Genomic DNA, 12,821 nt, shown 5'->3' with positions numbered 1-12,821 from the left:
GCTATAGCATTACTACGTCAGTCTGGGCCCCGACCCCGTGTTGTGACTCTCTACTGGCTATAGCATTACTACGTCAGTCTGGGCCCCGACCCCGTGTTGTGACTCTCTACTGGCTATAGCATTACTACGTCAGTCTGGGCCCCGACCCCGTGTGGTGACAGAAAGACGGAGGCCAGTGATGATTTAAGAAGCATCAGGAACCTCTTTGTCTCGGTTCTGCTCTGTTTAATGACACTGGCGTAGACCCTGTCTGCTAGAAGACTACTGGAGGGGAGATATTTTGAAGTTACTGTGCTGGGAACAATAATATTTGGTTCTTTGTTCTTTGGACAAAGTATCTTTTCTATCATATATGCTCTTATGAGGCTGGTGTGAGGATATTGGCTATATGCTAAAATAAGCTCCACAAATATACGCTTCTTCAGCTGAAATGAATGCTGGCATGCTCGTTATCAGGCTTTGGCCTTGTCAACTTAGCGGAATAAGGAAAGAATGAGAAAATGAAGAGAACACAGACATGCACAGCGCTGGCACACAGTGAATGGTGTCAACACATGTTCAACATTCTCAAGAATCTAATTCTCCAGAAAGTGTTTGAAAAGCAGAATTCCTTATGAAAGAAGCCAGCTAGTAAAGAGCAGTGGAAGTGGATGCAGAGAGGTCTGCTAATCCAGTCATTTAGCTGCTGTCTGGCAGAGTCTGGTCTGGTTGATAATCAATGGCTCAAGGTTCTCCCTTCTTTCATGAATGTTCTTCATGCATGTGTAGCGTACAGTGGTGATGACCGTCCTAAGACTATATACATTTAACAGGAGTGGACTAGACTGTATTGGAAGTGGAAAGGGACGGGTAAGATTAGATAAGGATATGGACTGGGATTGGGACTGGGACTAGGAATGGGACTGGGACTGGGACTAGGACTAGGACTAGGAATGGGACTGGGACTGGGACTGGGACTGGGACTGGGAATGGGAATGGGACTGGGACTGGGACTGGGACTGGGACTAGGAATGGGACTAGGACTAGGAATGGGACTGGGACTAGGAATGGGACTAGGAATGGGACTGGGACTAGGAATGAGACTAGGAATGGGACTGGGAATGGGACTGGGACTGGTACTGGGACTAGGAATGAGACTAGGACTAGGACTGGGGATGGGACTAGGACTAGGAATGGGACTGGGAATAGGGACAGGAGAAGTGTAGAGGGAGATGATTCTTCCATGTCCCAATGTTTCATTATTCCCATATGCAGCAGCAGGTCATCTGAAGTGGAATGATTGGTGCCGGAGCGATCGACCAGGAACACTCATTTTCCTTTGAAAATGGAACGGAACACCCATTCAAGTTTAGCCTTACTTTGGAATGGTCATGCCACGGGAGTGTGTACTGTGTGTGTGTGTGGTGTGTGGTGTGTGGTGTGTGGTGTGTGTGTGTGTGTGTGTGTGTGTGTGTGTGTGTGTGTGTGTGTGTGTGTGTGTGTGTGTGTGTGTGTGTGTGTGTGGTAGAGAGAGAATAAACCACTGGGATCCATCACCAAACACTAAACTAGCACGTCGTACCCAGACGACCAGCGATAAGGACTCCTCTGTCCCTCTGTCCCTGCTACTCAACACACTCAACAACATCAAACTGTCCCTGCTACCAACACACTCAACAACATCAAACTGTCCCTGCTACCCAACACACTCAACAACATCAAACTGTCCCTGCTACCCAACACACTCAACATCAAACTGTCCCTGCTACTCAACAACATCAAACTGTCCCTGCTACCCAACAACATCAAACTGTCCCTGCTACCCAACACACTCAACAACATCAAACTGTCCCTGCAACCCAACACACTCAACAACATCAAACTGTCCCTGCTACCCAACACACTCAACATCAAACTGTCCCTGCTACTCAACAACATCAAACTGTCCCTGCTACCCAACAACATCAAACTGTCCCTGCTACCCAACAACATCAAACTGTCCCTGCTAATCAACACACTCAACAACATCAAACTGTCCCTGCTACCCAACACACTCAACAACATCAAACTGTCCCTGCTACCCAACACACTCAACATCAAACTGTCCCTGCTACCAAACACACTCAACAACATCAAACTGTCCCTGCTACTCAACAACATCAAACTGTCCCTGCTACCCAACAACATCAAACTGTCCCTGATACCCAACACATTCAACAACATCAAACTGTCCCTGCTACCCAACACACTCAACAACATCAAACTGTCCCTGCTACCCAACACACTCAACAACATCAAACTGTCCCTGCTACCCAACACACTCAACAACATCAAACTGTCCCTGCTACCCAACACACTCAACATCAAACTGTCCCTGCTACCAAACACACTCAACAACATCAAACTGTCCCTGCTACTCAACAACATCAAACTGTCCCTGCTACCCAACACACTCAACAACATCAAACTGTCCCTGCTACCCAACACACTCAACAACATCAAACTGTCCCTGCTACCCAACACACTCAACAACATCAAACTGTCCCTGCTACCCAACACACTCAACAACATCAAACTGTCCCTGCTACCCAACACACTCAAATGCTCCATTATTCAATCATCCTCACACACACACACATAGTCATATGAGCATTAGTCATCAAGCATACTCTGCAGATGACTTTTCAACAATACAGACAACGCACTCCGAGTTCTATTCATCCAGTGTTCATAAGCAAACCCACACACTTCCATGGCAGGAAGCCGGTAAAGGGTGAGCGAGAGAAGGCATGTGGGTACTCACATACAAGGAGTAAGATGGAGAAAGTGTGTGTACTCACAGGAGTGAGCCAGAGAAGGCATGTGGTTACTCACATACAAGGAGTAAGATGGGGAAAGTGTGTGTACTCACAGGAGTGAGACAGAGAGTCCGTACCGAAGAGACTGTGTAAGATAGTAGACATAAGAGTGTGTTGTACTCACAGACGTGACAGTGCAGGGTTCTTCTGAAACAGCAGTTCTGGAAGGTGCTGCAGTTGGTTTCTATTCAGGCGCCTGCCACAGAGAATACATTATTAGTGCAGCAGATACAGTGAACTCTGAAAGTATTGGGACAGTGACAAATGTATTGTTGTTTTGGCTCTGTACTCCAGCACTTTGGATTTGACATGATACAATGCAGACTGTCAGCTTTAATTTGAGGGTATTTTCATCCATATTGTGCACAGTCCCATCCCCCATTTTAGGGGACCAAAAGTATTGGGACAAATTCGTATGTGTATTAATTGTGCACAGTCCCATCCCCCATTTTAGGGGACCAAAAGTATTGGGACAAATTTATATATGTATTAAATTCGTAAAAACGTAAGTATTTGGTCCCATATATATAGCACTCAATAACTACATCAAGCTTGTGACTACAAACTTGTTGAATGCATTTTCTGTTTATTTTGGTTGTGTCCAATGGAAATGAATGGTAAATCATGTGCTGTGTCATTTTGGAGTCACTTTTATTGTTAATAAGAATTCAATATATTTCTGAACACTTCTACATGAATGTACATGAATGAATTGTGAATTATGATGAGCGAGAAAGTTAAGATCACACAAAACGCATCCCTCCAAGACATGCTAACCTCGCTCCATTACAAGAACAGGAGAGGTTAGCATTTTATATCATCCCTCCAAGACATGCTAACCTCTCACCATTACAAGAACAGGAGAGGTTAGCATTTTATATCATACCTCCAAGACATGCTAACCTCTCACCATTACAAGAACAGGAGAGGTTAGCATTTTATATCATACCTCCAAGACATGCTAACCTCTCACCATTACAAGAACAGGAGAGGTTAACATTTTATATCATACCTCCAAGACATGCTAACCTCTCACCATTACAAGAACAAGAGAGGTTAGCATTTTTGGGGCGTATGATATCTGGGCGTCTATTCACCCGATATGGATGAAAATACAGTATGAACTTTAACCTCATAGTCAGTGTATCATTTCAAATCCAAAGTGCCGCAGTACAGATCCAAAACAACAAAATGTGTCACTGTCCCAATAGTTTTATAGCTCACTTTTTGTACCGGTCCAGTATGCACTGGAAATCAGCTCTGCACTGTGGGGCACAACTCAATAATGAATGGTATATTATTACTGCAAATTGCACACCAACACTGCACATAGCAGTACATTACACATGGCAACACGTTATTGTTTATAAGTAGATTGTATTTCAGTTCACAACTATAAGAAGATATTTTGACACTTCATTTCAACAGTCCCCTATAGACGTATCAGTTATGTGAACACATTCAACTTACATCTGCAGGGGACTAAGAAAACAATGGTTACATTTGCAGAGGTATTTGCAGAGGCAGAAGAGCTGAAGCCTCCAGGCAGCTTGGCACTGCCTTCTCCTCCCAGGGATAATGAATGAATGACGGCTGGAAGGCTTTATGCAAATACAACCATTAGCAAAATCGGGAACAGACTGATGCTATTTGCCATTTAAAAACACAGCTTTATTCTGTCTCAATGCTCCACTGGAAACACATGGGAGTTATTGGAGGTGAATGGGACTGAATGGGAGAGACAGGTTGGGTCGTGCCTGTAATATAGCATAGACTGTTGTGTGGGCCCAGAGTCATAGACAGATACACAGACTGGGTTGGAGATGGAGAATTATAAAAGACTTGACTGGGTTTCTAGCGGCTCTGTTCATACTTAACTGGACACCTTAAGATAACCTACTTTAATATTATGTCCAGTTGTTGTGCACGGATATAGTTGTTAGACCCATTCACTTCGAGGCTATTTCAGTCACACCCGTTACTTACAGGTGTATGAAATCGAGCTAACCACCATGCAATCTTCATAGACAGACATTGGCAGTAGAATGGCCAAACGGAAGAGCTCAGTGACTTTCAACATGGCACCATCATAGGATGCCACCTTTCCAACAAGTCAGTTCGTCAAATTTCTGCCCTGCTCGAGCTGCCTAGTCATCTGTAAGTGCTGTTATTGTGAAGTGGAAATGTCTAGGAGCAACAACTGCTCAGCTGTGAAGTGCTAGGCCACACAAGCTCACAGAATGGGACAGCCGAGTGCTGAAGCGCATATCGCGTAAAAATCATCTGTCCTCAGCAACACTCACTACCGAATACCAAGCCGTCTCTGCTTCATGAAATGGATTTCCATGGCCGAGCAGCCGCACACAAGCCTAAGATCACCATGCACAATACCAAGTGTCGACTGGAGTGGTGTAAAGCTCTCCACCATTGGACTCTGGAGCAGTGGAAACGCGTTCTCTGGAGTGATGAATCACGCTTCACCAACTGGCAGTCTGACGGACTGGTTTGGAAGATGGCTGGAGAATGCAACCTGCCCGAATACATAGCAAGTTTGGTGGAGGAGGAATAATGGTCTGGGGCTGTGTTTCATGGTTCAGGCTAGCCCCTTAAGTTCCAGCATACAATGACATTCTAGACGATTCTGTGCTTCCAACTTAGTGGCAACAGTTTGGGGAAGGCCCATTCCTGTTACAGCATGACAATGCCCATGTTCACAAAATGAGGTCCATACAGAAATAGTTTGTCAAGATCGATTTGGAAGAACTTGACTGGCCTGCAGGGGGCCCTGACCTTAACCCCATCGAACACCTTTGGGATGAATTGGAACACCAACTGCGAGCCAGACCAAATCGCACAACATCAGTGCAAAGTCACTTTAACTATACATTCATGTACATACTACCTCAATTAGCCCGACTAACTGGTGCCCCCGCACATTGACTACCCGGACAATCAGCATTGTGTCCCGCCACCCACCACCCGCCACCCGCCAACCCCTCTTTTATGCTACTGCTACTCTCTGTTTATCATATATGCATTGTCACTTTAACCATACCCACATGTACATACCACCTCAATCAGCCCGACTAACCGGTGCCTGTATATAGGCTCGTTACTGTATATAGGCTCGCTGCTGTATATATCCTCACTGCTGTATATAGCCTCTCTACCGTATATAGCCTCTCTACCGTATATAGCCTCTCTACTGTATATAGCCTCTCCACCGTATATAGCCTCTCCACCGTATATAGCCTCTCCACCGTATATAGCCTCTCTACCGTACATAGCCTCTCTACCGTACATAGCCTCTCTACCGTACATAGCCTCTCTACTGTATATAGCCTCTCTACTGTATATAGCCTCTCTACCGTATATAGCCTCTCCACCGTATATAGCCTCTCCACCGTATATAGCCTCTCCACCGTATATAGCCTCTCTACCGTATATAGCCTCTCTACAGTATATAGCCTCTCTACCGTATATAGCCTCTCTACCGTATATAGCCTCTCTACCGTATATAGCCTCTCCACCGTATATAGCCTTTCCACCGTATATAGCCTCTCCACCGTATATAGCCTCTCTACCGTATATAGCCTCTCTACCGTATATAGCCTCTCTACCGTATATAGCCTCTCTACCGTATATAGCCTCTCTACCGTATATAGCCTCTCCACCGTATATAGCCTCTCCACCGTATATAGCCTCTCTACTGTATATAGCCTCTACTGTTTGGCCCTGTCCGGGGGTATCATCGAATGGGGCCACAGTGTCTCCTGACCCTTTCTGTCTCAGCCTACAGTATTTATGCTGCAGTAGTTTATGTGTCGGGGGGCTAGGGTCGTCTGTTATATCTGGAGTACTTCTCCTGTCTTATCCGGTGTCCTGTGTGAATTTAAGTATGCTCTCTCTAATTCTCTCTTTCTCTCTTTCTTTCTCTCTCTCGGAGGACCTGAGCCCTAGGACCATGCCTCAGGACTACCTGGCAATAGGACTCTTTGCTGTCCCCAGTCCACCTGGCCGGGCTGCTGCTCCAGTTTCAACTGTTCTGCCTGCGGCTATGGAATCCTGACCTGTTCACCGGACGTGCTACCTGTCCCAAACATGCTGTTTTCAACTCTCTAGAAACAGCAGGAGCGGTAGAGATACTCTGAATGATCGGCTACGAAAAGCCAACTGACATTTACTCCTGAGGTGCTGACTTTCTGCACCCTCGACAACTACGGTGATTATTATTATTTGACCATGCTGGTAATTTATGAACATTTGATCATCTTGGCCATGTTCTGTTATAATCTCAAACCTCTCTAGGTTTCTTCCTAGGTTTTGGCCTGTCTAGGGAGTTTTTCCTAGCCACCGTGCTTCTACACCTGCATTGCTTGCTGTTTGGGGTTTTAGGCTGGGTTTCTGTACAGCACTTTGAGATATCAGCTGATGTACGAAGGGCTATATAAATACATTTGATTGATCAAATCGCTGTACACTTAAGCCTCACCACAGGTTCAGTGACCAACTGAAGAGTGTGTCTGATGTAGTCCTCAAACACACTGGGTGGGGTCATGTGGCGGCCATGTTTGCACTTCAACCATCATGTGTGTGTGTACTGCTCCGTTACGTACTGTGGCTTACACCACATACTGTATGGGGGTTTTACGTGTTACCCGTGGTGTGGTGAGCGTGTCACCCGTGGTGTGGTGAGCGTGTCACTCGTGGTGTGGTGAGCGTGTTACCCGTGGTGTGGTGAGCGTGTTACCCGTGGTGTGGTGAGCGTGTCACCCGTGGTGTGGTGAGCGTGTCACTCGTGGTGTGGTGAGCGTGTTACCCGTGGTGTGGTGAGCGTGTCACCCGTGGTGTGGTGAGCGTGTTTGTCCGTGTGTTGTGTTACCCTGCTGTTTACAAGCTGTTCAACAGACTGTCTGGTAAAGACAGATGTTTCAGTGATGGACCAGGGCTGTGGCTGAGCCTCCTGGAGAAGGATAGGTTAGGTAAACCCATGGTAAAACCTCATGTTCCAGTGATGGACCAGGGCTGTGGCTGAGCCTCCTGGAGAAGGATGGGTTAGGTAAACCCATGGTAAAACCTCATGTTCCAGTGATGGACCAGGGCTGTGGCTGAGCCTCCTGGAGAAGGATAGGTTAGGTAAACCCATGGTAAAACCTCATGTTCCAGTGATGGACCAGGGCTGTGGCTGAGCCTCCTGGAGAAGGATGGGTTAGGTAAACCCATGGTAAAACCTCATGTTCCAGTGATGGACCAGGGCTGTGGCTGAGCCTCCTGGAGAAGGATAGGTTAGGTAAACCCATGGTAAAACCTCATGTTCCAGTGATGGACCAGGGCTGTGGCTGAGCCTCCTGGAGAAGGATAGGTTAGGTAAACCCATGGTAAAACCTCATGTTCCAGTGATGGACCAGGGCTGTGGCTGAGCCTCCTGGAGAAGGATAGGTTAGGTAAACCCATGGTAAAACCTCTGCAAAACTTGCCTTCTCCCAGGCCGCCACCTCCGATGGACAGGGATGATAAAATAGGGCCAAACCCTAAACCTATTTGAGAGGAAATTTGAACACACAGACACATGCTGTAAGCCTACTTACAGTCTCTCCAGCTCTTTCATGTCATCAAACGCTCCGTGCTCTATCGCTCCAATCTGATTCTCCATCAGCTGCCTACAGAGAGAGAGAAAGAGAGAGAGATAAGTGTTAGATAAACGGGGTTACATCACATAGTGCTGCATTTCTCTAAAAGTAGATGGTAGTGTATAAAACCAACATGTATTGTTTGAAGCTAGCGCATGTGAAAAGCCTGTGAAATAGTCCCCCCCCACCCCCCTCTCCGAGTGCAAGTTCAGTTTTTTGCTCTAACACTACACAGCTGATTCACATAATCAAAGTAGTGTAGCACGAGGGCAGAAAACAAAGTGTTCACCCAGGGGGGGCCCCAGGACTGAGTTTGGAAAACCCTGGTCTTGGGCTTGATGTGGAATCTTGGCCCCAGTGGGCATCACAGGGATTGTAGCCAGTAAAGAATTTTTGAAGGTAGGTTAGTGAGGCAGGCCAATGTGCCTTCAGGCCTAGTGTGGTCTGATGTAGAGGGGGAGGGGGAGGGGGAGGCAGGGAGGACCAGGGGGAGTCAGGAGTGAGATCCTGGGCTGGGTGGTTCAAAGAACAATGGGGGAAAATGAGACCCAGTGTGGAGCTGTCCTCGGGGCCATGGAGATGTCAGAGCACTGTGTGTGTGTCCAAAGAGCTGTCTGGTCAGGTGTTAGCACTGCAGGCTACAAACATACACGCTTATGGAGTGATTTTACATACACACTGCCAAAGCTAACGCACTGGATTTCACATACACACTGCCAAAGCTAACGCACTGGATTTCACATACACACTGCCAAAGCTAATGCACTGGATTTCATATACACACTGCCAAAGCTAACGCACTGGATTTCACATACACACTGCCAAAGCTAACGCACTGGATTTCACATACACACTGCTAAAGCTAACGCACTGGATTTCATATACACACTGCCAAAGCTAACGCACTGGATTTCACATACACACTGCCAAAGCTAACACACTGGATTTCACATACACACTGCCAAAGCTAACGCACTGGATTTCACATACACACTGCTAAAGCTAACGCACTGGATTTCATATACACACTGCTAAAGCTAATGCACTGGATTTCATATACACACTGCTAAAGCTAACGCACTGGATTTCATATACACACTGCCAAAGCTAACACACTGGATTTCATATACACACTGCCAAAGCTAACGCACTGGATTTCACATACACACTGCCAAAGCTCACGCACTGGATTTCACATACACACTGCCAAAGCTCACGCACTGGATTTCACATACACACTGCCAAAGCTAACGCACTGGATTTCACATACACACTGCCAAAGCTAATGCACTGGATTTCACATACACACTGCTAAAGCTAACGCACTGGATTTCATATACACACTGCCAAAGCTAACGCACTGGATTTCACATACACACTGCCAAAGCTAACGCACTGGATTTCACATACACACTGCCAAAGCTAACGCACTGGATGGTTTGCAATACAAGTTTAGGGAAAGATAAGCGTCCAGGTCTAAGCATCCAACAGTAGTGTTCCTTCATCCAGAGTACCGTTCTGTGTGTTCTATGAGGCCTTGCGGCTCCACTCAGCAGTCTGTGAGTACCGTTCTGTGTGTGTGTGTTCTGTGAGGCCTTGCGGCTCCACTCAGCAATCTGTTTCCTCCCAATCGAATATAAATGCAAATGGATTTTCCTGTTCCAACTCCATAAATATAGAGAAAAGTTCTGCTCACCTCCACTCACTCTCTCCCTCATGAATTTAGATAGAGGGTGAATAAGAGGAGAAAGCACTTATCTAGATGACGTTAAACTATGGTCAGGTTTTTTTGTCTGTCTTTTTCTCTCTCTCTCTCCCTATTTTTCCTCCTTTCAATTCATGTTAAATTTGCTGTCTCTTTCCTTATACCTTTCCCCTTCCCTCTCTCTGCCACCCCCTCCACCTCTCTGCCACCCCCTCCCAACCCCCTCCACCTCTCTCTGCCACCCCCTCCCCCTCTCTCTGCCACCCCCTCCCAACCCCCTCCACCTCTCTGCCACCCCCTCCACCTCTCTCTGCCACCCCCTCCCCCTCTCTCTGCCACCCCTCCACCTCTCTCTGCCACCCCCTCCACCTCTCTCTGCCACCCCCTCCCAACCCCCTCCACCTCGCTCTGCCACCCCCTCCCTCTCTCTGCCACCCCCTCCCAACCCCCTCCACCTCTCTCTGCCACCCCCTCCCCTCTCTCTGCCACCCCCTCCCAACCCCCTCCACCTCTCTGCCACCCCTCCACCTCTCTCTGCCACCCCCTCCCCCTCTCTCTGCCACCCCCTCCCAACCCCCTCCACCTCTCTCTGCCACCCCCTCCACCTCTCTCTGCCACCCCCTCCCAACCCCTCCACCTCTCTCTGCCACCCCTCCCAACCCCCTCCACCTCTCTCTGCAACCCCTCCCAACCCCCTCCACCTCTCTCTGCCACCCCCTCCCAACCCCCTCCACCTCTCTCTGCCACCCCCTCCCAACCCCCTCCACCTCTCTCTGCCACCCCTCCCAACCCCCTCCACCTCTCTCTGCCACCCCCTCCCAACCCCCTCCACCTCTCTCTCAAATAGCCCCTGTGGCAGACAATGGTTGAATACTTGTTTCAAATATTTGAAATATTTGAGTAGAACTCAATTTAGCTTGGCCTTGTATGCAGAGTTTGAACTTATGGTGCTTATCCCATTAGTACCATTGTGCCAGACAACCTCACAGATCTGATGCATTGTAAACATTTCTGCTCCTGTATCACAGAGTGAACCTCCATTTCCTATCCAGACAGGAAGTCCTCATGAGAGTTTATCACAGCCACAGGCCCAATCAGCATGCTTCGATTTCTCAGACTGTGTGTCGTGTTTCTGTCTTTTCTTTCCTGCCGTGTTTCTCTGATTGTGTGTCTGGGTGTTTTCTCCGTCCCCCAGCAGATAATGTCTATTCCTGTAAGGTTAAATGAGTCTTCCTGTAAGGACCTTTCCCTGGGGTCACAAACACCGTCTCTGGGGTCGATGGGGGGTTGTGAAGATCAAAGGTCACGCCACTGTTAGTCTGCTGAGTCAGTGAGGGCAGATATATGAGGGTTTCACCGCACCATGACCCCAACAGATAGATGTGTGTGTGTGTTCCCTATGGGAATCAAAAGGTTTATAGCCATGCAGGGAAAAGCTATAGTCTGAATATTACATCCCCTGTAAGGAGCTGGTTCCTTCTACCTCGCTGGTGACAAGCTGGAGACATGGAGGCATTTAACGGGGACAGAGGGGAGAGGAAGGAGGGGGATGGGCAGGAAGGAGGGGAGGGGAGGGAGGAGGGGAGGGGAGGGGAGGGAGGGGAATAGAGGTTTGGTTAGTATATAGGGGGAGAGAGGCAGGTTGTGAAGTAGAGAGTGGGAGGGGGAATATTGAAGGGGAAGGTAAGTGGGAGAGTGGGATATTAAAAGGGAAGGTAACTGGGAGAGGGGGATATTAAAGGGGAAGGTAACTGGGAGAGGGGGATATTAAAGGGGAAGGTAAGTGGGAGAGGGTGTATGTGAGTGTGAGTGTGAGTGTGAGTGTGTGTGTGTGTGTGTGTGTGTGTGTGTGTGTGTGTGTGTGTGTGTGTGTGTGTGTGTGTGTGTGTGTGTGTGTGTGTGTGTGGTAATTGATGGTTTGAGGGCCACTCCGAGACAGCAGAGAGCCTATCAGTGAGTTTATAAGAGGTGTATCAGACTGTAGAGTTATTTATTGTGAAACATTCATCATATCTAAAACCACTCCAATATCACCATAGTAGACTGTAGAGTTTTTGTGAGACATTCATTATGTCTCATACCACTAACAGCGGCAGAAATAGTTCAGTGTCTACAGAAATAGAACAGATGGACATTGTCACGTCAGCATCATTAACAGTATTACATTTAGACAATATGCACGGGGAAAATGTGTGCAGGTGTGTACATGCACAGTAGATGATGAACACAGTGTAAATGACTTACAGCACGCGGAGGTACTTGAGGCCAGAGAAGTCCGTCTTGGTGATGCGTGTGAGGTTATTCCCATTCAGTTCCCTGCAAACACACATATATGTATTATGTATTCAGTGTCTCCCTCTGGGCCTTTTCAGGCCAATGACATAGCAATGAGCGCCAAGTGATACCTGAGTCTCCAGCCAACACACACATGAATAAGCACGGACACACACACACACACACACACACACACACACACACACACACACACACACACACACACACACACACACACACACACACACACACACACACACACACACACACACACACACCTTGACAAAGTCACACACTTTGCTCCAGGCAGTGTCAACAGAGATTCAAATGTGTGTTGAAAATACCAGGCGTTGAAGACTGACACTGGTGGTTCTA

The 12,821-nt window shown here is 47.5% G+C and overlaps 1 protein-coding gene across 1 annotated transcript in view; it reads right to left on the bottom strand.

The window, feature by feature from the left end:
- Positions 1 to 12,821, bottom strand: part of LOC118374671 (slit homolog 1 protein-like) — a 245,793-nt gene that overhangs the window by 216,283 nt on the left and 16,689 nt on the right. Inside the window, 3 exon segments of the mRNA XM_052477899.1 lie at positions 2,962 to 3,033; positions 8,426 to 8,497; positions 12,417 to 12,488. Coding sequence (XP_052333859.1) covers positions 2,962 to 3,033; positions 8,426 to 8,497; positions 12,417 to 12,488 — 216 coding nt within the window.

This window comes from Oncorhynchus keta, chromosome 24 (assembly GCF_023373465.1).
Source record: "Oncorhynchus keta strain PuntledgeMale-10-30-2019 chromosome 24, Oket_V2, whole genome shotgun sequence".
NCBI lineage: Eukaryota > Metazoa > Chordata > Actinopteri > Salmoniformes > Salmonidae > Oncorhynchus > Oncorhynchus keta.
The sequence above is the reverse complement of the archived record's forward strand: the minus strand, read 5'-3'. Positions and strand labels throughout refer to the sequence as shown.